This window comes from Sebastes fasciatus, chromosome 1, assembly GCF_043250625.1.
Source record: "Sebastes fasciatus isolate fSebFas1 chromosome 1, fSebFas1.pri, whole genome shotgun sequence".
In the NCBI taxonomy this organism is placed as follows: Eukaryota; Metazoa; Chordata; class Actinopteri; order Perciformes; family Sebastidae; genus Sebastes; species Sebastes fasciatus.
Window position 1 is genome coordinate 8234364 of NC_133795.1, and position 25772 is coordinate 8260135.

The window sequence follows — 25772 nt, forward strand, 5'->3', positions numbered from 1 at the left end:
TTATTTACCTGAGAGAAACCGTCAGGAAAACCTGGAATCTGGACCGCAGATGTTCATCATGTGTCGCCGATTTCTGATCAGATTCCTCCGGTAACGTGCGCTGGGTGAAGTTTCTGGTTTATAAACTTTAAAGTGGTTTATAAGCTCTATTCTAGCTCCTCTCTCTCCCTGCTCTCAGGCCGCGAGGGGGGCGGGGAGGGTGACGCTGTGTTGTTGAGGACGTTTGATTGACAGAAAACGCTGACCAATCAGAGCAGAGTGGGAGGAGACAGAGGCTACAGACACAGAAATCAGCACTTTTGGAAATGGGCTGAAACAGAGGTTATAGAGACATGCTGGAATGCATGATCTGATTGTTTTTTTGAAAAAAAAACTTCAGAGACATGGTTTGGAGGTGTCTGAGACCTATAATAACTAGTTTAAATGGAGTATAATATGTGACCTTTAACTCATTTGTGCCCGCAACTGAAAGCTTTAATTTCAAAATCGTTCAAACCAATTGGCTGAAAAGTGAGTTTTTCTTATCATACTATATCTAGTCTTTGGGTACATGGGACTACTGATTTTGCAATAGACTCCATTATATTTTAGGAAAAAGCAGTAGTCCCATGTGATCAAACACTACATAGTATGATTTAAAAAATGTCTGTATCTCAGAAACTACAAGGAGCACAATCAGGTATTTGGTATCTATGAACATAATTTTAGCCTTTTTCCTTGTTTTTTAAAAATCCTGAATTTGACTATTACTGTAATAAAAGTGTGATTTTTAAGTTGAACTGTTAGATACTTGCCCGAGGTATGTCCACACCAAATTTAAAAACTTTTGACCAATCAGAACAAATGTTGTGGCATTTTTCCTTATCATACTGTAACGGGTGGTAAGTCAGAGAAAGGCGAGGTCGGCAACGGGAGATCAGTCCAAGGATGAGCGTTGGAGAGTCTTGCATGGGGGCGAAGAACAATCTGGCAATGAGTGAGTGAAACGGGGAGGTTTAAATACTGGCTTGATGTCTGATGATTTGCAGCTGGGAGCTCAGGTGGGTTGATGAGGGGGAAGTGGCTGACTGGTGGGGTGAGGTGAGGGCAGAGTTGTGGGAAAATCCAGAGTACAGGCATGAAAAGGAGCAAACTATAACACATACTTAATATAGTCTTTGGGCACAAATGGGTTAATGTGTTGTTCACACAACCACCACCACAACTGGTTCAATGCACACTGTAACAACATACTTCACCAGTCCAGCAGTCTGTCCAGAGGATACGGCCTTATCATACTGTTTCTTAGCTTTCTCTTTTTCCTTCACCTCCCCAGCATACATCCGACCATCAATTTCCCTGTGAGGCACAAAGACACTTGTCAAAAGGTAAAGAAAGACAGGATCTATGCTCACAGTTTAAAGTACTACATTTTAACTGACATGCTGAAGTTGACGATGAAGGCGGTCTTTGGCAGCTCCATCTCGAAGAAGATTTCCTGGGAGGACGTTGCTTTGTTCAGAGCCTTTGTGGTCATGACGGTGTGGGCGAAACGAGACGTCACAGTGGAGTCCACTCTCACGCTGTACACCTCCACCATCTGAAAGGATGGACACATCCTGCCTCATTCTTTGTCATTCTCTACTTGTCCACCAGAGGTCCTCAGACTTTCCCTCATGCCCTCATCTGTCCTGAAGTAACCTCTTTACCTCGAGTCACCTGACAACCTGTTTCCACTTAGTGTCATTGCTTTCAATCATCTGATACTATTTGTTAACTGTACCTGCCTCATTTAATTCTGTTCAGACTTGCCACCCCATGCCATTACGCCTTTGTGTTTTCATTTTTCCCAAAAAATCTCTGAACCCTTCCCATGCTTAAAGAAATAATGAATAAATATGGGAATAAGTCGCTAAGATGGCTGATACCGGCCAATAAACATGCCAACATGTGAATAAGAGAGTATTTTTTTCCCAATCAAGCACTGATGTGCTTCTTCTTATTAATTTAGACGACATAATTGTGTATCACGATATATGATTTCATCACGATGCGATTCCATTGAGAGACGATAAATTATCATATTGAATTATCGCTCAGCTCTAATTATAGCAACACCAGCGGCCATGAGAACGGGCAGCTTATTGTCGTCTCTCTACTGAACTGGGGATCAGATGTCATGAGAAATGTCCCCAAATTATCCATGTCACAAAACCCAGAGAGGTCACTGTTATGCAATACAACGCAAGACAAAACTTTCTAGTGTTGGGACTCACCATTCAAGAGGTTTGCAAGAGACCACATGAACTCAGTCGCATGATCCTTGACCCATGGACTCAGCTCACTAACCATTGACTACTGTAGCATGATGACTCATTCACACATACTTGTGAAATTCACCCAGGACAAAACCAAAGGACACTCCTTTGTTCTGTCTCTTTCCCCTTTTAACCTTTTCCTCCATGGATTTGTAGCGTACTGGGCTTACTCTAGCATTAGCAATTGCACACAGTGCTTTTAATTTTATATTAATATCAAAATTGTTTCCTTACATTCGCAGAGCTTGTGCTTCTTTTCTGTAGAAGAAAAAGAGACAAAAATAGTCCTTTTTGAGTTTTGTTGCAGGGTGAAATGAACATCAGTAGAGTACTTTATACTTGTGTTAATAACTATTTGAATTATGAGTACCTTTATTGTCCTGGCGCCCACAGCTTCTTTGGTTTCCTGGAAGACAACACAGCATGACTGCATGGTTATTGAGAGAGAAACAGCAGGATTGGAGATTAATGGGCAGTAAACTTGATTTTTCCTTGTATGTTTGGCATGATAAACACAGATTTTCAAACAATTTTGTACTAACACTGCATCCCTATCTGAAGCATCCCCCCACAAAAACAAAAGTCTACATGGTTGGGCTTAAAACTACAACGTTTGTACAGTGAAAATGACACTGAATGTTGTGAACACGGGACACAAACAGCTAGTTGTAACATGGCGCATGGGACACAAACAGCGGTCTCCAGGATGAAAGCCTTGTGTTTGTTGGACCCATCTACCTCCCCCATCACCTCTTTTCACTCTGATAGCTACGTCACCACAGCACTTTCCCTGAGCGTTAATGTTGACGCAGACGGGTTTACATTATAGTTAACGGAAAGCCTGGTGGGTTTCATACCATCGCTAAAGGGTGCCTTGTGCATTGGAACGCCGACGGCCATCACAAAGCGTCGGTATTTGACGTCCTGGGAATGAGAACGGGCTGGCAGGCCTTGCCGAGCCGCAGACCTCCAATTATCATGTCTTTATGTTAAAATCTTTGCTTTGAAAGGAAAATGTTCAAATGCCAATTTATTTTAATGGTCAGCATTGTGAGACCTCTCATGTTTGAAAACATATCGATGAGGAGGACGAAAAATTCTTACACCGTTCAAATATTAATCATATTCTGTTACTGTAATGCCTATTTCTCTTAACTGTAAAATGAGAAAGTTTGTGACCCGGCAGCCATGTTGAGATCTGTCGAGGAAATACCAAGCACCGCCCACCAGCCGGAGCACAGCCAATAGGAACGCTCTCTCTCTCTCTGAAATGAACTGTGATTGGCGAAAGTCTTCTTTGAATAGTCTGCAGATCAGACTGCGCATGCGCAGAATGGAGAAACGGTACAAAACGCAATAACAGACAAACTGAAGTAAGACTTTTTGAGATTACCCATTTAAAGACGAAAACAAGAAAACTTGCAGTTAGTTTCCTTCTTTAAAGCCTACAAACCCCGAAAAAAACGAAATATTGACTCGTTTTTTTCTTTCCTAGTGCTTGTGCTATTAGTGTAAGAAGTACTCAGTCCAAAAATATCATAATCATAAACTACTTATGGAAGAATTTATTATTATCTTACAGCAAATTCAGACAAAGATGCTTATTTTTGGTATCTGGAAGGCACTTTGACCATGGATTACTCAAAAAGTACACAGTAAAAGTACTTCATATTAATTGTGCAAGTAGTATAAGAAGTACTTTGTTCAAATATATGAGACTAATAAACTACTTATGGAAGAAATGTGTTTGATCCGACTTCAAAGTTAGACAAAAGTCTTATTCTTGTTCTCTAGAGGGGACTTTGACATTGGATTACTGAAATAGTAGACAGTAAAAGTAGTTCACAGTATTTGAGCAAGTAGTTTAAGAAGTACTAAGTCCAAATATTAAACTACTGTTGTCTTTAAAGCTGAAGTAGGCCAGATTGGAGCAAATTTGATTAAAGAAAGTTATTGTTATAAAACGATCGCTATATCGTGATAGTGGTACATGAAACAGGTAACCTGAAAAAATCATGTGCCTCTGTGTCCTCCGGTGCTCCTAACGGCATCTGTAAGATTTCACATACCGGAAGGAAACAAGCAGTAAGAGCTGATCTGAGGTCTGCTGTCTATGAGAGCCGGCTGTCAATCACTCGCGAACTCCAACCAAACGGTTAAACTAGGCCGTGTTGATCAAATATGAATCAATATTATGTTACTGTAATGTCTATTTCTCTCCTCAAATGTTTTCAGAATCATCTTGTAGTGCACGGTTTAGCTGTAAAATGAGAACGCCATTGGGATATCTGGTGAAGGAACGCCAAGTTCCGGTCACATGAAATTCCTCTATATAATGTATATAGTATGTATATATAGAATTTAATTTAATTGAATAGATTGGCCTCTATGTCACCGATCCAGCTATTTGAGTCAGTACTGGCCCAATATTCGAAATCAGTATCAGGTGCATATAATATCAGGCTACCGTCCCTCTGTCATCACTGATGAACCTGCTTATTATTTCTGATTAACTTTTTTTTTAAATTGCTTAAGATGTACCTTCATTTTTCAATTTAAAACATGTTTTTCTTTGAATAGTGCAGATCAGAGAAATCGGAGAAACGGTACAAAACAAAATAACAGACAAACTGAATTAAGACTTTCTTAGATGCGGTCAAGCCAGACGTCATTCGTTTTTCTGTGGTCAAACCAGCCCGCTCCTATATATGTTAATAAATACCTGCGTCAGAGCTTCTCTGCGAGAAACGACCAAATCTCCCTGAACCTGAGCCGGAAGCCAGATGCAGACATAAATCCACAGCAGCATGGTGACTGTCCACAGAGCAGGCATGGCTGGGAACCACAGGAGCCTCTGCTCCGGCATGCTACATAAAAACAAGTGCGCAGGCAATTCAAGGCATGTGGAGATGAAGTCTTCCCATTGGAGTTTTACTCCACCCATACACTCTGCTGCAGGAGGAGGGACTCTCCGCCTCTGCAACCGTTTGTGAGTCAGCGTTTTCCCGTAAATTAATTTGCTTATTACGCAGCTGTGATGAATACTCGATTCTGATTGGTCAATCACAGCGTTTTGCGGTCTGTAATGTCTTTATAGCAGACCGTTGCTATGTAGAGCAGACCGTTGCTATGTGCGCAGCTCTGATATGGGACTCTGGAGGTTTATGTTTCAAAATATTGATTTATTAAGTAGCCTAAGTAGCCGTGTAATAAGCGTGATAATGAACAGCTAGCGGGTCATTGTTGTGAAAGAATCCCCTTCAGGACGATGAGAGACGCCTCCGCGTTGGGGTGCGGTATCGCCCTCTTACATGTGCAGCAGCGGGAAGACTTCATCAACTAAAATGACGCCCATCCAGTCACGACTTGTTTATTTCAGAGGTACCTGTGTGTGTGTGTGTGTGTGTGTGTGTGTGTGTGTGTGTGTGTGTGTGTGTGTTTACTACGTAAGGGATAATGTACAGCGAGCCAGTCATTGTTGTGAAAGAATCCCCTTCAGGGCGATGCTGCGACGCGAAGTTCCCTTCTTACATTACATTAAATACATGACGCAAGAGGCATATTTACTATTACCTCAATGTTTACTTTGTAACATGTACAACAACATGTTACAGCTAGAAACACAACAAGAGTCAGTTCTGGGCTACTGTAGAACATGGCAGCCGGCTCCGTGAAGAGGACCCTATCCGTATGTAGATAAACCAGGCTAATTCTAAGGTAACGAAAACACAACAATTCTTAGTTTCAGGTAATTATACACTGAAGAAAACATACTTATTAATATGATATATCATTTCTGCCAATAGATCCCCCTAAATGCTACACACTGCTCCTTTAAGTAAAATGTAAAAAATATCATTAAATCTGTGCAAGAACAACACACAAAATGTTGCAACCAGGAATTCTAGGTTCAAAACCCTGTTTCAAAACTTTTACGGTATAGAGAAACACAATGAAACTAAAACTGAAACAATGGAGTATTTTAGGGGGGAAAAAAGCTTAATTTTTATTTTGAACCATCCAAAGGACATGTGTCGAACTACAATCCATGCCCTCATCCATCGGGTATCTTGGCCAAAAAGCTGCTTGATGTGCAAGGAAAGGCCACTAGTGCGTCCAGCCACGTTAATGTTGACGCAGACGGGTTTACATTATAGTTAACGGAAAGCCTGGTGGGTTTCATACCGTCGCTAAAGGGTGCCTTGTGCATCACAACGCCGAAGGCCATCCCAAAGGGTCAGTATTTGACGTCCTGGGAATGAGAATGGGCTGGCAGGCCTTGCCTAGCTGCAGACCTCCAATTCAATTTATCATGTCTTCATGTTAAATCTTTGCTTTGTAAGGAAAACCGGTCATCGATCAAATATGAATCAATATTCTGTTACTGTAATGCCTATTTGTCGCCTCAAATGTTTTCAGAAACATGATGTAGTTTACTATTTAGTTGTAAAATGAGAAAGTTTGTGACCAGGCAGCCATGTTGAGATCTGTCAAGGAAATACCAAGCACCGCCTACCAGCTGGAGTACAGCCAATAGGAACGCTCTCTCCGAAATGAACTGTAAAGCCTGAAAACAGAGCTATGAGGAGGTGAAGAAGTCTAGTTATCTCTCAGAACACTTGAATTACAATATGCTGAAAGGTTATTGTGCCCAATGATGCCAAAAAGATTCTGCCTACTGCAGCTTTAATAAGCTGCAAGCCTCACTGTGTGGAAGTCATTCTTTTATATGTAAGGCAACATCAGGCTCGACTTAAACATTACTTTCCTAACTTTGAACAAACAAAACAAAACAACAAAATGTAACAAATAAATACCTATTTTTATTGAATTGTTCTTTATTATTAGAATAATAAATAGTGCACCAGCAACAGCTAAAAAAAATGTCCAAAATAAATTAAAAAAAATGTACCGTTCAAGTGTAAACATTTTTAATGCAGCAATAAACTGGTCAAAACTTAAAAAGGAATTGAAATTCCTGTATATAATGTATATAGTATGTACATATAGAATTTAATTTAATTGAATAGATCGGCCTCACTGTCACCGATCCAGCTATTTGAGTCAGTATTGGCCCAATATCCGAAATCAGTTATCAAGTGCATCCCTAATTAATGTGGTCAAACCAGCCCGCTCCTATATATGTTAATAAATACCTGCGTCAGAGCTTCTCTGCGAGAAACGACCAGATCTCCCTGAACCTGAGCCGGAAGCCAGATGCAGACACAAATCCACAGCAGCATGGTGACTGTCCACAGAGCAGGCATGACGGAGAACCAGAGGAGCCTCTGCTCCGGCATGCTACATGAAAACAAGTGCGCATGCAATTCAAGGCATGTGGAGATGAAGTCTTCCCATTGGAGTTTTACTCCACCCACACACTCTGCTGCAGGAGGAGGGACCCTCAGCCTCTGCAACTGTTTGTTTGTTTTCCCGTAAATGAAATAGCTTATTACGCGGCTGTGTTGAATACTTGATTCTGATTGGTCAATCACTGCGTTCTGTGGGCTCTAATGGCTCTCACAGAGATGCCACTGTGTTGGGGTGCGCCATCGCCCTGTTATATGTGCAGCAGCGGGAAGACTTCATCAACTAAAATAACGCCCATCCAGTCACAACTTGTTTATTTCAGAGGTACCCGTGTGTGTGTGTGTGTGTGTGTGTGTGTGTGTGTGTGCGTGAATCCCCGACAGGGCGATGCTGCAACGCGAAGCGGAGGGGTCTCACATCGCCCTGAAGGGGATTCATTCACAACAATGACCCGCTCGCTGTCCATTTTCCCTTTTATTACACGGCTACTTACTTAAGAAATCAATATTTTGACACAAAAGCGGTCCGCCAGAGTCCGACATCAGAGCTACGCCCATGGCAGCAGTCTGCTATACACACAGCAACGGTCTGTTATACAGAAATTACAGACCGCGGAACGCCGTGATTGACCAATCAGAATCGAGTATTCAACACAGCCACGTAATAAATGTGTTTACTGCATGCTTTAAAAGGTACAGTGTGTAGGATTTGGCGGCATCTAGTGGTGTGGTTGCAGATTACAACTAACTTAAGTACCCCTCGGCTCACTTCTCACTCACGTTACCGCAGGTTCACGAGCGAACTACGGTGGCCTTCAGGTAACTTAAACTGTGAAAGCAACCCGGTCTCACGGGGTGCGTATATAAACCACAACATTACACGGACAATCTGCGTGTCATGAGCATACTTGCCAACCCTCCCGATTTTCCCGGTTTCCTCCCAGGGTCACAGTTCTCCCGATTTATGACACCTTTTTCCCCTTTTCATTATCTCAACATGTTTCTGGCACTGTACAGTTTGTATAAGCCCTACTGTTTCCACCCAGACGCAATAGAGCTACACCTACGTCATGTCCCAGCAGAGAGCTGCTCGCGACACCGCAGCGCAGTTTGAGCTGCGCTCGCTGCACATCACAGCATCTCAGCAAAGTCATCGCGGCGCAAGCCATTAGAAATAACGTGTTTCAGAGCTCAGTGGTGACGTTGTCGCGTTGTCTCAAAGGGCCTTCGGTGAGTGAGAGACAGAGTGAGAAATGGAGAGTACTAAGAGAAATAAATATTAAAGGAGGGGCAAAAAATTAATGAAGGAATGAAAACTGATGAATATCAGTCTAGTTTATACCAGAGATTCACTAGAGGATCACGTCAGAGGGGCGAATTATTCAGTTTTCTTTGCTGAGAATTAAAAGTTAAATTAAAAGTAGGCCTATTTAACAAAAAATGCTGTTGCAGTGTATGCATTATTTTGTAATTTTCATTATTTAAAAATCACCAGAATGCAGGAAACAAAGTATCTGAAACTCAAATTTTTGGTGAAAGGCTCTCTTTAGAGCCAGTGTTTGGTTTGTCCGTTCTTGGCTACTGTAGAAACATGGCGGAGCAACATGGTGGACTCTGTGAAGAGGACCCGCTCCCTATGTAGATATGAAGGGCTCATTCGAAGCTAACGAAAACACAACGATTCTTAGTTTCAGGTGATTATACACTAATGAAAACATAGTAATGAATCATGGACTGTATAAGAAGTGGACGTAATCACCGTGACGTCACCCATTGGTTTATGGACTGCCATTTTGAAGCATCGAGTTCGGTATTTTGGCCATCACCATCTTGGTTTTCTGCAACCAGAAGTGACACGAGAGGGTGGAGCTAAGCACAACCGACCCCATCTTACATCTTGTCGGCTCCTGACATTAGCAAACATTTAAACTGTACCATTTCAAAAAGCAGTGTCATCATACGTGGATTTTTTTTTAATTAGCAGGACATTCTCAAAGTCAGACATGACAAACGTTAACTATCTTATCTGCTGTACAATGTCGGAAACACTGAAACTAGAGCTGCAACAATTAATCGATTAGTTGTCAACTACTAAATTAATCGCCAACTATTTTGATAATAGATTAATCGGTTTGAGAGTTCAGCTTCCAGCTTCTTAAATGTGAATATTTTCTGGTTTCTTTTCTCCTCTTTGACAGTAAACTGAATATCTTTGAGTTGTGGACAAAACAAGACATTTGAGGACGTCATCTTGGACTTTGACTGATCGACATTTTTCACTGTTTTCTGACATATTTTAGACCAAACAACTAATCGAGAAAATAATCAACAGGTTAATCACCACTGAAACTAATCATTAGTTGCAGCCCTAAATGAAAGACTGAAATGAAATGATCAAATCCAACTTGAGCCCATCTTTAAGATTTAATTCAGTACAAGTGATCGCTGAGGCTTTCTCCCAGGTCCTCTCACTATTTTGGGTTGGCGTACTTCCTATTCTTATCATTCCAGCAATTACAGTGATAGAAACTGTGAAACTGTCCACACAATGTTGTGAATGAAGCCTGTTTGGGTGCAAGATGTTAGATCATTCATGGCGTGAGTACAGGCAGATTTGAATATGAATTGTATAAATTTGATTTAGATCATTTCTGTGGTAGACATTGATGATGTGTGACCTGTTTTTAAACTGTTTTAAAAAGGCCTGACACAATGTAGTCTGATGCCTCTCCATCAATGAGGCCTGTTCCATTACTGTGAATGAACCAGCAGGGAACATTTTCTCCGTTCTTCACATCCTGCCTGAAGTCTCTCTGCCAGCCTCTGTGGACCAACACAGAAATGTCACCATTTATTCATTCATTTTAGACACACATTGCATGCAAACTGAGATGGGACACACTTGTATCTGTATATGTATGTAGTGTACCTGGTCACATTGAGCTCCAGTCCTTTCACAAACATCGTGGCGTCTGGTTTCTCTGGGACTTCACCTGGACGCAGTTCTGACACCTCATATTCAATCCCATGGTAGAACTGACCTGAAGGACGAAGCACCATTTAAAGTAAATATCATTTTAATATAAAATCATTCTCCCCCAGTGATAATTTCCAACTGCAGTAAAAAAAAAAAATTGAGCTTCATCATATCTATTATACTGTAATGTCGAAAAGATTGAAGGTCCTATATTTCTAAGCATTGCTCTGTTTATAGTGTAATTGATCAAATATATTTTGCTCTCTCTAGAGTCAGTGTTTGGTTTGTCTGTTCTGGGCTACTGTAGAAACATGGCGGAGCAACATGGCGAACTCCGTGAAGACGACCCGCTCCCTATGTAGCTATGAAGGGCTCATTCTAAGCGAAATACGAAAACACAACGATTCTTAGTTTCAGGTGATTAATGAAAACATAGTTCCAGTGTGCCTAGAAGCACAAGGCAAAGCCTTGTGCAAAGCACACTGGTCTATTATTCGACGGGCTTATTTTCTTATTCTTCTTCTGCAAACTTTGCCGCGCTACTCCTCCGGCAGCGTTGCCAACACCTGTACAAAAAATACATCAAAACGTGCGGAATGATCGGGAATCGTGTGCTATGACCTGGCTAAGAGATTCGCGCAGCGGTTTCCGAGAAAAGCGCGATTTTTTTGCTCCATTGGAATGCATTGAAAATCGACGTGAAGAGTGCTCATAAACACTCCTCTTTGGGGCCATACAGAGTCGCCATACTTTAACGTAGAAGCGTGATTAAAAGTTTAAACGGGTCACGAGACTTGGGACTTTATTTGGCCAAATGGAAATTTTTTGATAGCTGGCACGGTTTTCACGAAATCGCAGTTTACGTTTTGTGAACTTTTCAGACCGTTTCAGATTTTATAATGGGTGTGTATTGCGTGGGTCGTTAAGGGCTAGAGCGCGTGACATCATCGCTAGAGTGCGGGAAAGCTTTGAAATCTTTTGAAAATTTTCCGAACAAATTGCTCTGTAGCCCACAACGTCCACTCCTCATACACAATTAATACATCAAAACGTAGGTATTTTTGTGCCGGTCGCAAACATGTAGCTATGGAATCAGTCGGACTTACACATTTGGCGACACATGCCTGAACGTGAGAGCAACTGCAGGCTTCGCTCCCATAGGGCCCCATATTAAATTTCACTGAATTTTTTGGATCAGAGAAAAAAGTTAATACTTTTCGAAACTGCCGCCGAGGTCACATTTTTGAAACTACAGACCCAAATGTCGCACCATTTGTTCATCAGAGACTCCTAACTGGTCTCATGAACAATCTAAGCGATAGGAGTCACGGTTTCTGTCGTAGAAGCACTTTTATGACATGTACGTCTCCGGTTAACTCCTATTATAAACTGCCCCACTGCAGCAGTTGCCAATCGCCACGGCAACTTCAGATTGCTGCTAGACAGCTGATTCTCATTAGCCAATCAGAGCAGGCTGACTAACACACACACACACACACACACACACACACACACACACACACACACACACATTTTAACTATGTAACTCTTATTAGCAAATAGGCCCACAGTTATAGGAGGAGCACAGTTCCTCCTATAACATTTATACATTATAATATATAATTTTATACATTATAATTTAAACATTATAATATACATTTAAACATTATATACATGCATTATAGGCCTACAGTAGCGTACAGGCCTACAGTTATAGGAGGAGCGAAGCTCCTCCTATAACATTTAAACATTATAATTTAAACATTACAGTAGTAGGCCTACAGTAGCGTACAGGCCTATAGTTATAGGAGGAGCGAAGGAGCAGTGTTAATGTAAATGTACGTTGTTTTGATTTCAAATGTAAACTCACTTTCATTGGGCAGACTATGTCTGGTCACATTTTTGAAACTACAGACCCAAATGTCGCACCATTTGTTCATCAGAAACTCCTAACTGGTCTCATGAACAATCTAAGCGATAGGAGTCACGGTTTCTGTCGTAGAAGCACTTTTATGACATGTACGTCTCTGGTTAACTCCTATTATAAACTGCCCCACTGCAGCAGTGGCCAATCACCATGGCAACTTTTGATTGCTGCTAGACAGCTGATTCACATTAGCCAATCAGAGCAGGCTGACTAACACACCCACACACACACACGCACACTATTTACTGTATCACGCCATTTCAGTGAGCCAGCATGCTCTAAACCAGGGCTTCAATGGATCAGGGCCATAATTAATGTTATTAATTACACCTGTGATTAAAAGCCCCTTACTCTCATTGTATGATAACAGGAAACTAGGTATTCTCCTACTTTTCAAAATAAAAGCCCTCAACTCTTACTTCATAATAACAGGAAACTAAACACTCCTCTCGGCCCCCCAATCACCATGGCAACCAGTGACAGAATGATCGGGAATGGTGTGCTATGACTGTTCTAAGAGATTCGCGTAGCGGTCACCGAAAAAATCGCGCGAAAGCCTTTCATCCACCTTCTTAAAACCTCACTATGGTCCTCAGACCCCCCCCCCAGCACCAGGCACACTGGTCAAAATTTCTTGCGAAATTTTCTAGTTATGAATATTATATTCCATTTCTGCTAATAGATCCCTCTAAATGCTACACACTGTTCCTTTACAGGGACTCTATGTAAGAATCAGAAACACCTGTGGCCGTTAAGTCAACCAAAGTCAGCGTCCTGTTGCTCGCGCTTGTGCTCGCTCTAAATAGACATGAACGAGCATCGCTCATAACAGTGAGGCGACACACGTCAGCTAAAACCACAATATCACTCTATATTTCACCTGCTTGGCAGTAATGTTAGCTGACCAGACGAAGATCTCTCCATGAATCAATGCTTATCCTAGTGTTGGCTTTTCCTGCCTCAGCCTCCCGACCGTGGCCGGAGGGAACAGGGGAGACACCTGAGTTTTGGTCGGAGACAATGACGTTTCTCGCTGCAGAGCCCCGTCACTTCACAAGACACGGGAAACCTCTGTTGGTCTGGAGGAGCTGCAGCATTTATTCCAGTGTGCCTAGCACACTGGTCTATTATTCGATGGGTTTATTTTCTGCTTCTTCTTCTTCCTAAACTTTGCCGCGCTACTCGTCCCGCAACGTTGCCAGCACATGTACAAAAAGTACATCAACACGTGCGGAATGATCGGGAATCGTGTGCTATGACTTGACTAAGAGATTCGTGCCCCATTGGAATAGACACTAGACTTTGGACTTTATTGGGCTTATCATCCCCCTTCTTATAACCTCACTATGGTCCTCAGACCCCCCAGCATCAGGCACACTGGTCAAAATTTCTTGCAAAATTTTCTAGTTTCTACTTATTATTTATTTATCTACTTATTTATTTCTTCTTCACTAGATATTCTCAGTGCTAATATAACTCTTCTGCAGTGTGTAGTGTGTGTGCATGCACGTGAGAGTGGAGCGAAAGAGCGAGTGAGAACGAGCGTGGTGTGTGAGTGAAGGCAGGCAGGCAGAGGAGCAGAAGAGCAGAGTACAGCAGAGACTCCGGCCCTGGAGACCAAAGCTACGGTCTCCCCCGCGTCCTCCGACCGCGGCCAACCCTGTTTTGCAAGACGGGCTTCACTAGATATAACTTTGCGGTTTTGGTGCTTCCGTGTAGTTTGTGTTGGAGTCTTGTCTGAACAGCGTAGCCACACGGGAGCGCGCATGGGACACCGACCCGCAATGATTTATACGTGTAAGAAGTTACAAACAGTCCCTTTAACTTGTTTTATTTTATGATATTTTTCCTAAGTGGGTGCAGGATGAGGTGAAATTCTGCCTGGGCTCGCACTGCAATGTGCAACTTTTAAATTTTCATGATTATTACTTGCCAAGTGAACTATGAACTGTATTAAGCAGGCTACGCCTTTTAGCATGTATGTCATATCGGACTAATCCCCAAACATGGTGGCAAATATCCTGACAATCTGTGGACTGACTGCTTTAGTTAGTGTCAATTTATTTTATTATTATCTTTTTTTGTTTGCTCTGAGGAGAAACCAATAAATTCAGAAAAGCAATCCACATCACTAGTTTTGATTTTAAACCATGCAGTCTGCTCTCTGTCGTGTGTGATGTTGTACCTAGCAGGCCGTGAACAGAAGGGGACAGGAGGTGGCTGTCCAAGGTGTAGAAACCCAAGTAGTCCCGGTGGTACGGGTGCTTCGCCCACACTTTGTGTAGCAGGACGACAAACTTGACAGAATCCTTTAGAGATACTGTTAGGCTGCGATCCTTGGTCAAGAGAAGATCCACACTGGAGGAGGAATAAGGGGTGTTAGATGACAACTGTTCATCCTGAACTGGATTTGTTATTTCACATTTGGAGAGATAGTTCTCTTTCAATAAATGGGTCCTTACTTGGGTCCTTTGACAGAAGCTGTATCAGACCACAGCATTGTGACCAGTTTGCCATCCTGGAGCACTGTGATATCCTGAGTGCTCACCTCCAGCCTCACCCCCAGAGTCCGGTGGACGATGCCAAAACGCCAAAAGTAGGTGTTAATTTTACCATCAGGGGCAATCTTCTTGTCTCCGATGATCTCGCCATTGACCAAAATACCTGAGGAAACAACACGGGATTCAGTCACTCACTGTTTAACTGCGACTTGTGTGGTGTCCAAAGTCTTCATCATCTACAAGGAGTATACATGTGTACTAAAAAGTCAAGGAGTAAGAAGGTCATGATGATGATCAGGACTCAGGGCTGACCTTGTTTTGGGTCTCTGACCAGGTTGAAAATGGTTCCTGGTACTTCGTTGATGTTGAAGCACAGCGCGTCGTCTCTTTCAGGGAGCTCGATCATGAAATGAGGATCTCCATCCACTGCAGGTGATACCAGAGTATTTAATGACAGTAATAAACAAAATGGATGTGATTTTGTTTTGCTGATGACAACGTGTCAAGAAGACTAAGAGTCTACAGCTACAGATGCCAATACCAATACCAGTATAGGCTACCCTTTAAGTGATACCGATACCAATAGAGTAGTTCAAGCGATGAAGCTTAAAATGTCTGTTATGACCACATCAACCTAAATAAAAATCCTCAAACAAAATTCTCAATTTGAATAAAATGATTCATCGGATTAAATGAGCCAGTCTTTTTTTATTAAAATCAACTTTCTTTTATGAATCTAACATTTGATTGCTGCTAGACCACCCCGTTAATACAGTTTGCATCCTTTGTGTGCGAACAGTTTTTTTCCCGCAGTGAAAATGTTTTTGAAAGGCTAAACGCCAACATGGATTGAAGCAGAATATTTTGTTAGATAAAAACATGAATTTTAGAAATTATTGCATCTATCTTTTTTTCAATAACTGTTGACTTTTGGACTTTACAACGCTCTGGAATTATTGGAAATGTTTGGATCAAACAAGTGTGAAGCAATCCTACGCGGCCGCTGTGCGCAATACACAGATACATTCTGGGTCGGGCTCGCTCGGCATTGCTTTGGACTGGTGTGAGCGGTTGAAGCGGGAGATAAGACGATGCTCCAACTTTTTTTTAAATCCGCTCTGCGCTCCATCCCAAATCCTTCCGCTCATGCTACCCACTCACTCGCGCTCATATGCTCTGACAAATAGTCTTTTTTTTTTCTAGATCTGGGCACAAAAAGGACCGATTGCAGGTATCATTTGACTGGAGAAGTTTCAATCCTACTTCGTACTGTTTTTTTTCGTTGGATACCTTAAAGGTATTGAGTACCGATACACTGCCCTATCTGTGAGGCTGTACTTAGGCACAGCAGTTCTCTGAGCTAAATGCTAACGTCAGCATGCTAACATGGTCACAGTGACAATGCTAACATTCGGATGTTTAGTAGCTTTAATGTTTATCATGTCATCATTTTAGCTTTGTGTGTTAGCATGCTATTTGCTATAATACATGCTGTATGAGCTCATTAACGTTAAACACAAAATATAGCTGAAGTTGATGGGAATGTCATTCGTTTTGCAGGTATTTGGTCATAAACTAAAGTATTTGATAAATGAAAGGACCATGAATATCTGTACCAACCTATCTAGAGGATGTTGAGATATTGCATTGCTTTGGTAAAGTTTTTGACCTGATGGTGGCGCCAAATGTAAAGTAAGGGATCATCAAAGTCATTACAACTCATCCTGAGGACCGTGAATGTGTGCACTAAATTTCTTAGCATTTATCTAATAGTTGTCGTGATTGACTGACAGACTGACTGACATTGCCAGAGCCATGCAGCTACCATTGCTAAAAGTGTACTTACCAAAATATGTGGGTGCCATTGGTGCCATTCGTGCTGGTGATCCCCTAGCATAATAACTGGGTACATGTCGATGTGCTAGATACAGGAACAATACAACTTGAGTTAAAAACAATACAGTGAATCCCAGAAGTCTTATTTATGTTATATGTAAAACGAAAAATGACTGTCTTACACATTCTTTCTGCCTGCTGTCTTTGTTCTGTCAAAAAACAGATAAACAAAAACAACTTAGCACACTGCACAGTTCAGATTGCAGCACCACCCTCTGCTGGTATAGTTGAGTAAAGAAAAGTTATATGTTGAAAACATGAATCCAATAGTCAGGAAAAGCCTGCCCAGTATCAAGTTTTTAACCCCTCTCTCTCCTCCCTTACCTTCAGTCAGCTTGTCAGCGATGAGAGGAGGTTCTGTTCCGTCCTCAGTTTCAGGCTTGGTGACCACCATGGAGGTGAGAGGAGTGACGAAGCTGTATCGCAGGGACATGTCCAGGGCCTTGGCTGTGGCGTTGGCTTTCTCGTCTGCAGAACCACTCTTGCTGCAAGAAGGAAAATGTGCTGAAGTTGACACTGGTATTCAGAGAACCATCGTGGAATCTATTAATTAATATTAGAAGATTGATCATGGGCTCTCAGACGATACCCAAAAAGTATCATTAAAGCTGCAGTGGGTAGAATTGGAGCAAATATATACTCAAACAGACCTCTTCTCCAGTAGCTGCTGGATGGTGAGGTAAGCCCACAGACGCTCTGTGAAATCCCCAAAGATGTACTGCTCATTTGGGTACATCACATCCCAATCCAGAGCACTGGCCAGGCCCTCCACCTTGTAGGCCTCCTCAAACTACAGGAAAGAGAAAAGGAGAAAAAAAGATCTCTTGTAATAAACACACGTTTTTTCTCCACCTCAGCATTGTCTCCAAATTTCTGCCATTTCCCTCTCCTCACCCCTTGGCCGAACACTTCCACCATGAAGTTGTCCAGGTCGTTGTCCATCAGCCGACCGGCCACCACGATCTCTGAGCCGTTAAACAACTGGCTGTAGTGGTTGGTGGTCAGGGAGTCCACTGAGTTCACAGGATAACGCAGGTCAACCTCTAAAAGCAGAGGGCTGGCCACCTCCTCATAGAAACCCTGGTATAAATGCATACTCACATTGTATTACATGTATTTGTACATAATTGTGGAATAATGTGACATAGCTGGTATTATTTACATTCAAAGAGGAACTATTATGCTTATTTTCGGGTGTGTACTTGTATTTTGGGTTTCTACTAGAACATGTTTATGCTTTAAAGCTGAGGTGGGTAGAAATGGAGCAAATATGATTTAAAAAAAGTTATTTTTTATAAAATGGTCACTATATCTTGACAGTAGTGCATGAGACAGGTAATCTGAAATAAATCATGTGCCTCTGTGTCCTCCGGGGCTCCTAACGGCATCTGCAAGATTTCACAGACCGGAGGAAAACAACCAATCAGAGCCGAGCTGGAGCCTGCTGTCTCTGAGCAGCTATCAATCACAGGAACTCCGATCAAACAGTCAAACTAGGCCGCGCTGATCAAATACGAATCAATATTCTGTTACTGTAATGCTTATTTCTCTCCTCAAATGTTTTCAGAAACATCTTGTAGTGTACTGTTTAGCTGGGATTTAGCATAGGAAAACAATGGTTATGCGGCCGACGCATTTCTAGCGTTGTGTCTCTGTGTGATTGGGGTCTTTGAGGTCTTGCCCCACCCGCCCCACACCTCCCAAAAAAGCCTGTTCTGCTCTGATTGGTCAGCTGGCCCACTGTTGTGATTGGTCAACCGAACCAAACTCTTTCAACTCCGCTCTAACTAGCATTGCTGAAGGGCGAGCCAAACTAGCCTCTAGGCAGGGATTATGCAAATGTGTTACTTGGTGACATCACCATGTTATGGAAGAAAAGGCGGGACTTCAAGCGAGGCGTTTCAGGCAGTTTGTGTTTCTGTGCGGGAGAGTAGCTCCCTTTGGCTAGGGCTTTGGGCTTTGTAACTTTACTTGCACAAACAAACTATATAACACACTAAAGGAAAGGGGAAAAGCACCAAAGCATAATAGGTCCTCTCGGCTCAAAAATGTATTCATAGCCTAGAGCCTGCACCTGAAGTTGAATGGCTGCATCTGAAGCCTCAAAAATTCTGCGGGCCACTCCCTTGTTTTCTTTGCTCATCACATCCAGGAGGGGGTAATCCACATCATTTCCGAATCCAAGACAGTACAGAGACATTGCTCCTTCGATGGCAGAACGAACATTCGCCTGGATCATCGAGGGGTCAGACTCTCCTTCAAACGCACAGATACAACATGCAGAAATTTAATTTTAAATTGATCAAAAGTTCACCCACACAAATACACAGTATTTCCTACAGTATGCATGCTCACCAGAATTTGGATTTCCATCAGTCAGTAAAATAATCATGTCGACGCTCCTCTCTGGGAGCCTCTTCTCCCGCCTGTCTGTGAGCAGCATGTTTACGCCTTTCAAAACCGCATCATTGATATTGGTTCCTTGAAGGAAAACACACAACAAATCATTAAATGTATAGTATGAATGTGTATTTCTATAATTTATGGAGTTAAGATGACTAGTGTCACTTGTTTTTCTACTAACCTCCGCTGGCATCTATTCTTCTGACGTAATCCATGCCTTCAGACACGTTTTCCTCGGTTGCTTTGCTAAGTGATTCCCTCCAAACCGCAATTACGCTATCAAACTGGACGAGGGCAAAGTGGTCATCCACGTGGAGGTCTTGGAGGATCAGCAGCAATGCCTCTCGGGTCTACAAGGAGTTACAAGTTCAAAGGTCAAAATGTGGGTATCAATATATGCAACAGCCGTTATCACAGTAAGGCGTATAAATACCACGACGTTATATGGACATTCCACTTAGGTTCAGGCAAGAAAATCACTTAGTTAGGGTAACGGAAAACGTCATGGTTGGGCTTAAAATAAGTAAGTAAACTAAGTAAAACACGTATGGAAACAACTACGTAAAACATGTCACAAACGTCAACAAAAAACACTTGACAAATATCACGTGACAAACACTAACAAAACTTATAAAACAAAACAATGGTCAACAACCTCAACAACGGTCTTGAAAACGGGTCTCCTGGCCATCCATAAGTGGTCTTTTACACTTTTTATACTACGTCACTAACTCTTAGCTTATACGCGGATGTGTTTACATTGCAGTCAGTACAGGATACATGGCGTACAAAAGACACGCAGAAATCAAGAACAGCGTACTTATTGCACTCTAAACGCCCTGCACATTATCGTGGCATTAATATGTCTTTTCGTGCAAACGGGCTAATATGTCAGAAACACACTAAAGGTACGTGTCTACAGGCTCCGTCCTTTCCACGCTTCCTATTCATTGTCTATGTAAGCAGCTGTGCAATATATTCTGGTAGCGTGGTGGCGTGATTCGAGGCCATCACAACGCCCGCTCCTCATTTGCATAAAGTTGAGGTCTAGGCTACTTCATGCAAATCACGGGCGTCTGACGCGACTCGCCGCCTTTGGAAACTCCCGAGAAACTTTTAAACTAAGCGTTCACGATCAAAATTGAAGACAGATTCAGCAACTACATGGCTTAGTTCTCTCATAAAATGTTTTAAGAAACACATTTCGGTGAACTATTTTCGTGAAATAAGAGATGAAAGTTTCCAAACGAGCCTCCATATTGAGAGCAGCAGCCCACAAGGGAAAGCATTCGTTCAATCAGGTGTAGAGTGCCTCGTGTTTAGTGACAGCCCCTGTGGACTCGTACCATAAAAGTCTGAACAGTCTCTCACCTGTGCCATCTTTGTTCCGGACATTGATCCGCTCCTATCAATCACAAACACCACATTCTTTGGTACTCTGGTTAGGTCAGGCGGAGCAAAGAAGTGCACAAAGTATCCGTTCACAATCTGAAAGAAAGAGAATCAATAAAGAGCTGTAACATACACGAAAGAATGACAAGGCAATGTGACAATTGCAAAATGTAATTCATTTCATGTTGTTGGGCAATCTAATCACAGATTCATCATTTGTAATTTACAACTCAGTCTCCAGACAAAGTGAATCTGTATAGATTTACATGTGATGCCTGATTTAAACGTGCATTCAGCAGATACTGAGCATGTGTCGACATCTGACCTGAATGTCCCCGAGGCTCTTTGCTCGGTTCACGTCATACTTGATGATAAAATCTCCGTCGATGAGTGTCCCATCACAACCTGCGCACTTCCTCTGCTGATCCATAGTTGGTGAGAAAGAGATGTGTGCCTGACAATGGGATACAATACAACCAGTTAAGCTTACTCTTAGTTCTTGGGTCAGTCATTTTATTGAATGATGAAAAGGAAGTGAGACCAAGATCATTTCGAAAACCAAGAAATGCAAAGAGTCAGAGGCAGCTTCTTACATGTGGAGGACGGAACATGCCAAAATAAAAAATAAATTAATAAATAAATGACTCAATGGATAGATAAATAAATACATATGCCATTAAAAGTACAAAGTAATATTAAAAATAAATGTAGGCATTAATTAATTGATAAAATGTGACAAATCGATATTTCTGTTTTAATATGCTTCTTTATTTATTTACCTTTGTATTAGTAATTCCCAAATCTATCTACTCTTCTATTTAATTTTCTTTTATTTATTCATTTATTTATTATTATCTTTTAAATTTATTTTTTTCATTTATTTTTTCTATATATTTACTTATCGAGTCATTTATTTATTATTATATATTTGTCATGTATTTTTTCTATATATTTACTTATCGAGTCATTTATTTATTATTATATATTTGTCATGTATTTTTTCTATATATTTACTTATCGAGGTATTTATTTATTATTATTTATTTTTTCATTTACTTTTTGTATATATTTACTTATCGAGTCATGTATTTATTTATTTATTTATTTTTATTGTGGCAGGTTTCGTCCTCCATATTTACAAGGCCTGTTCATGCATCATGTACCTTCTTGTCTGTGACGGTTTTCTCCACCAGGGGGAGCAGCTCGTTGGAGAGGAAGGTTGCAGAGGCATCAACAAAAGCAATGCCCTGAGGCTCATAGATGTTTGTCACAATCTGTCTCCACACAGGCAAACACACACACACATAGAGATAATTTGTAAGGTGAGCCACTCATTTAGAATATCTGAAACGACCAAGAGACGGGATTTGAACGTCACCTGAAACTCCTGGACCGGTTGTTTGGGTTTAACCCGGGTCATAATCTCATACTGGCCCAGTTTCCTCTGAAGGAGCTCCTCGTGGGTCAGAACGAAAGTCACGTTACTTTCAGCTGCGATGTTGACAGACACTGAAAACTTCTCCATCTTCCTTCCAGAAACCCTAGAACAAAACACAGACATCACTGACAGCCTCTAATGTTAAAATGAGCAAACTAGGATCTTCCATAGCTACAGTATGTTTCCTTTAACATGTATTTTACAGTGTGTTTATGTATTTTTCATCTTGACTGACTCACTTCACCAGTCCAGCAGTCTGTCCAGAGGAAACAGCCTTCTCATACTGTTTCTTGGCTTTCTCTTTTTCCTTCACCTCCCCAACATACATCTGACCATCAATTTCCCTGTGAGGCACAAAGACACTTGTCAAAAGGTGAAGAAAGACAGGATCTACGCTCACAGTTTAAAGTACTACATTTTAACTGACATGCTGAAGTTGACGATGAAAGCGGTTTTTGGCAGATCCACTTCGAAAAAGATTTCCTGGGAGGAGTTTGCTTTGTTCACAGCCTTGGAGGTCATGACGGTGTGGGCGAAACGAGACGTCACAGTGCATTCCACTTTCACGCTGTACACCTCCACCTGAGGCAGAAAGAGAGGAAGATTGAAACACTAGTGTAAGGGGTTCTCAAACCTTTTCCAAGGACACCTTTTAGTTTGATTCATGTTAAAATTAAATGAGATAACCTTTTATTAGTCCCACACATAGACTGTATAAAAGGTCTGACAGCAGGGAAATTTGCAATGTTATTGAATTTTAATACCACTTTTATATCTTTTAAACAGAGGGTGATTTTATTCAAATTGCATTAGGACTCAACTTGACAGCATTTGTAACCCTAATAAATCCAGACATTTAAACTTACCAGTCTAAAGGTGACTTTCAGTAAGTGCTTAAAAATAATGAATTTATTTCTGTGTGTCACAATCACATCAGAGTTTCTATTGGCCCAAAGCTAACGTAGGTGGGAGTAATGGACACAATATGCTTGTTTTATTGGCGCAAATGGTCCCCATCTGTACATATGCACTTTTTAATGATACAGCACAATTTCATAATTTATAGCAAATTATTTCGCAGAGTGCCACGGACCCCACTTTGAGAATCGTTACACTAGGTCAGGGGTCAGCAACCTGCGGCTCCGGAGGCACATGTGGCTCTTGACCCCCTCTCCAGTGGCTCCCTGTGGATTTTTAAAAATGGAAATGAATAACTGTTTTTTGTTTAATTTTTAATTTTTATTTATTATTTTTGTAACTCTATAGTACGACGGTTTCGAGATTAAAGTCATAATATTACGAGAATAAAGTCATAGGTTTATGAGAAAAAAAGTTGTAATATTATAATAATAAAGTCAAAGGTTTACGAGAAAAAAGTCGTAACATTAAGAGAATAAAGTCATAAATTTAAGAGAAAAAAAGTCGCAGTATTATGAGAATAAAGTCATAATATTATAAAGTAGTAATTTTATGTGTTATTTTCTTTTTTCTCGTAAAGTTGTGACTTTATTCCCATAATATAATTGCTTTTTTCTTGTTAAGTTATGACTTTATTCTCATAATATTACTACTTTTTTTTCTTGTAATTCTATGACTTTATTCTGGAAATCTCAGATGTTTTTTCCCCCTCAATGTGGCCCTAATACTCCATAGTACATTTGCACTTTGGCCCTCACTGCATTAGACTTACAGTATATACTATATATAGACTATAAATTGTGTTGCCTTCATCACAATGCTCAAATGTTTTGCAGCTCCAGACAGAATGTTTTTCTTTTGCCTAAAATGGCTCTTTTGATATTAAAGGTTGCTGACCCCTGCACTAGTGAATACGGAAAGCCTCCTATCACAAGCACTACACACAGCATTTTTTATACAATGAATTACTGTAAAATCTGCTATTTCTCTTCGCTTTCAAACTGAATGTTTATTTGCAGCCAGGTTCGGTCCACATCATGCTGCCCTGATGGGAGCCAAAGAAAACAGCTTTATGTCACTGATTCCACTTTGGGAGGGTTGTGTGAGACGGACGGAGTGAGTCAACCTCGGTGCTGTAAACAGGGAAAGTGAGGATATTTGAGAACTAAGCTCTTTTTCAGTCAGTTTAGTGATTCTCAATCTTTTTTTTTTTATTGAGTCTATTGACCTGATTTGCTGGCCTGCCAGAGAAGAACAGAAATTGTGATTAATAGAGTTCGTTCGTTCTTCTCGAATCTATTGCGTGTGTGTATCTGTTGATCTGCTGCATAACATTACCTTAAAGGACAAATTAAGTTGTACTGAATATTTCTCATCATCGTTATCATCAATAGAGATACAAACAGATTATTTTCTTACCTTGTCTTCATTTGTACTTCTTTTCTGTAACAAAAAAAAGAAAAAGGAGATAAATCAAGACTGTGCAAATCTGACCATTTGTTAACATGAATTATCTATGTAAAGTAAATATAGCGTTATTCATTTTACTTTAAGGATTGTAATGTACAAGCAGAAAGATGCAACTTTAGCACAACATTTCCACCATAATATCAAAGGACTCTTTGTCTGCAAATTGTTTCTGACAAGTACCTGCAGTGATCTGGCAGCTCCGCTTGTCTCCTGAAATACAAATACAGCAGGGTGAACCAACATGGTGCCATGATATTTGAAAAAAACACCCGCATAACATGAACCAATTTATCAGAAAAAAAACTTTACATTCTGTGTCACACAAATACATACAAATAGGAAAAGTAAAACCGAGTAGGATTTAAATTGCAAACTAGTTCTGAAGCAGCACATAAGAAAACAGACTAGTGACTAAATCAGGAACCACCAGATATAATAAATACTTCTGCTATAAAACAATGTGATTTCAAATTAAGATCAGAGAACAGACAGGTCAGTATGTGTGTGTGAAGTTACCTGCAGATCTTCGTGGTCCCTGGAGATGACCAGAGCCCCGCGGGCCAGGCCGGGCAGCCAGAGGCAGACGCTGCCCCACAGCAGCAGAAGTCCAACACCCTGCAGTCCAGACATGACCAAACTTCTACTGAACAGCAACTGACTTCACTGCTGAGAAAAAAGCTCTCTGCCCAGAGGGAGGCACAGAAAGTGTATATGTACTGTGTGTGTATATGTGTGTGTGTGTGTGTGTGTGTGTGTGTGTGTGTGTGTGTGTGTGTGTGTGTGTGTGTGTGTGTGTGTGTGTGTGTGTGTGTGTGTGTGCGTGTGTATGCGTGTGTATGCGTGTGTATGCGTGTGTATGCGTGCGTGTGTGTGTGTGTGTGTGTGTGTATGTGTGTGTGTGTGTGTGTTGGCCTGGAGTATTGACCACCAGACCTGAGCTCAATGTGCAGGAGGCCTTGGTGCTTCTAAAGCTCAAAGAAAAGGTCTGTGCTCAGGTTGAAGAGGGTGTAAACGTTGGTAGGACTGACACCGAACTTACTCCTATCACAACACCTGGAGCGTTAGCATTATTATATATTAGTGATAAGCAATAATTCCTAATACAAACAGTAGTATTTACTGTATATGTTGTGTACATGTTTAAATAGCTCTGTCAGTTACTGCAAGATATAGGCAGAGGTTGAAGAGGTACTCAGACTCCCTTACTTACCTACTTACTTCTAGCAGTAGGCAGAATATTTTTG

At 41.2% G+C, this 25772-nt stretch overlaps 2 protein-coding genes across 6 annotated transcripts in view; both read right to left on the minus strand.

The window, feature by feature from the left end:
* LOC141754769 (inter-alpha-trypsin inhibitor heavy chain H3-like) overlaps positions 1–7792 on the minus strand; it is a 49481-nt gene extending 41689 nt beyond the window's left edge. The window contains exons 1-3 of one of the 5 annotated variants that reach the window (XM_074614499.1): positions 7454–7792; positions 2668–2703; positions 2532–2555 (exon numbers count right to left, since the gene is read on the minus strand). In XM_074614499.1, the coding sequence (XP_074470600.1) occupies positions 2532–2555; positions 2668–2703; positions 7454–7597 (204 nt within the window). In that variant the 5' untranslated portion in view covers positions 7598–7792. Of the gene's footprint in view, positions 1–2531; positions 2556–2667; positions 2725–5019; positions 5238–7453 lie in introns of those variants that run through there. The other 4 variants (XM_074614173.1, XM_074614337.1, XM_074614080.1 and 1 more) reach the window with 4 other exon arrangements.
* A 1764-nt stretch (positions 7793–9556) lies between these two features.
* On the minus strand, positions 9557–25213 carry LOC141755101 (inter-alpha-trypsin inhibitor heavy chain H3-like). Its single transcript, XM_074614636.1, has 22 exons — positions 25045–25213; positions 24709–24738; positions 24478–24501; positions 22568–22722; positions 22380–22484; positions 22081–22243; positions 21866–21976; positions 21028–21156; positions 20682–20798; positions 19492–19660; positions 19263–19388; positions 18982–19163; positions 17802–17987; positions 17558–17697; positions 17232–17392; positions 17030–17056; positions 16858–16932; positions 15324–15437; positions 14973–15174; positions 14696–14868; positions 10536–10647; positions 9557–10429 (listed from the first exon to the last, which is right to left on the minus strand). Exons 1-22 carry the CDS (start codon positions 25156–25158, stop codon positions 10291–10293), a joined length of 2754 nt encoding a protein of 917 aa, XP_074470737.1. The 5' UTR covers positions 25159–25213; the 3' UTR covers positions 9557–10290.
* Positions 25214–25772: the final 559 nt, after the last annotated feature.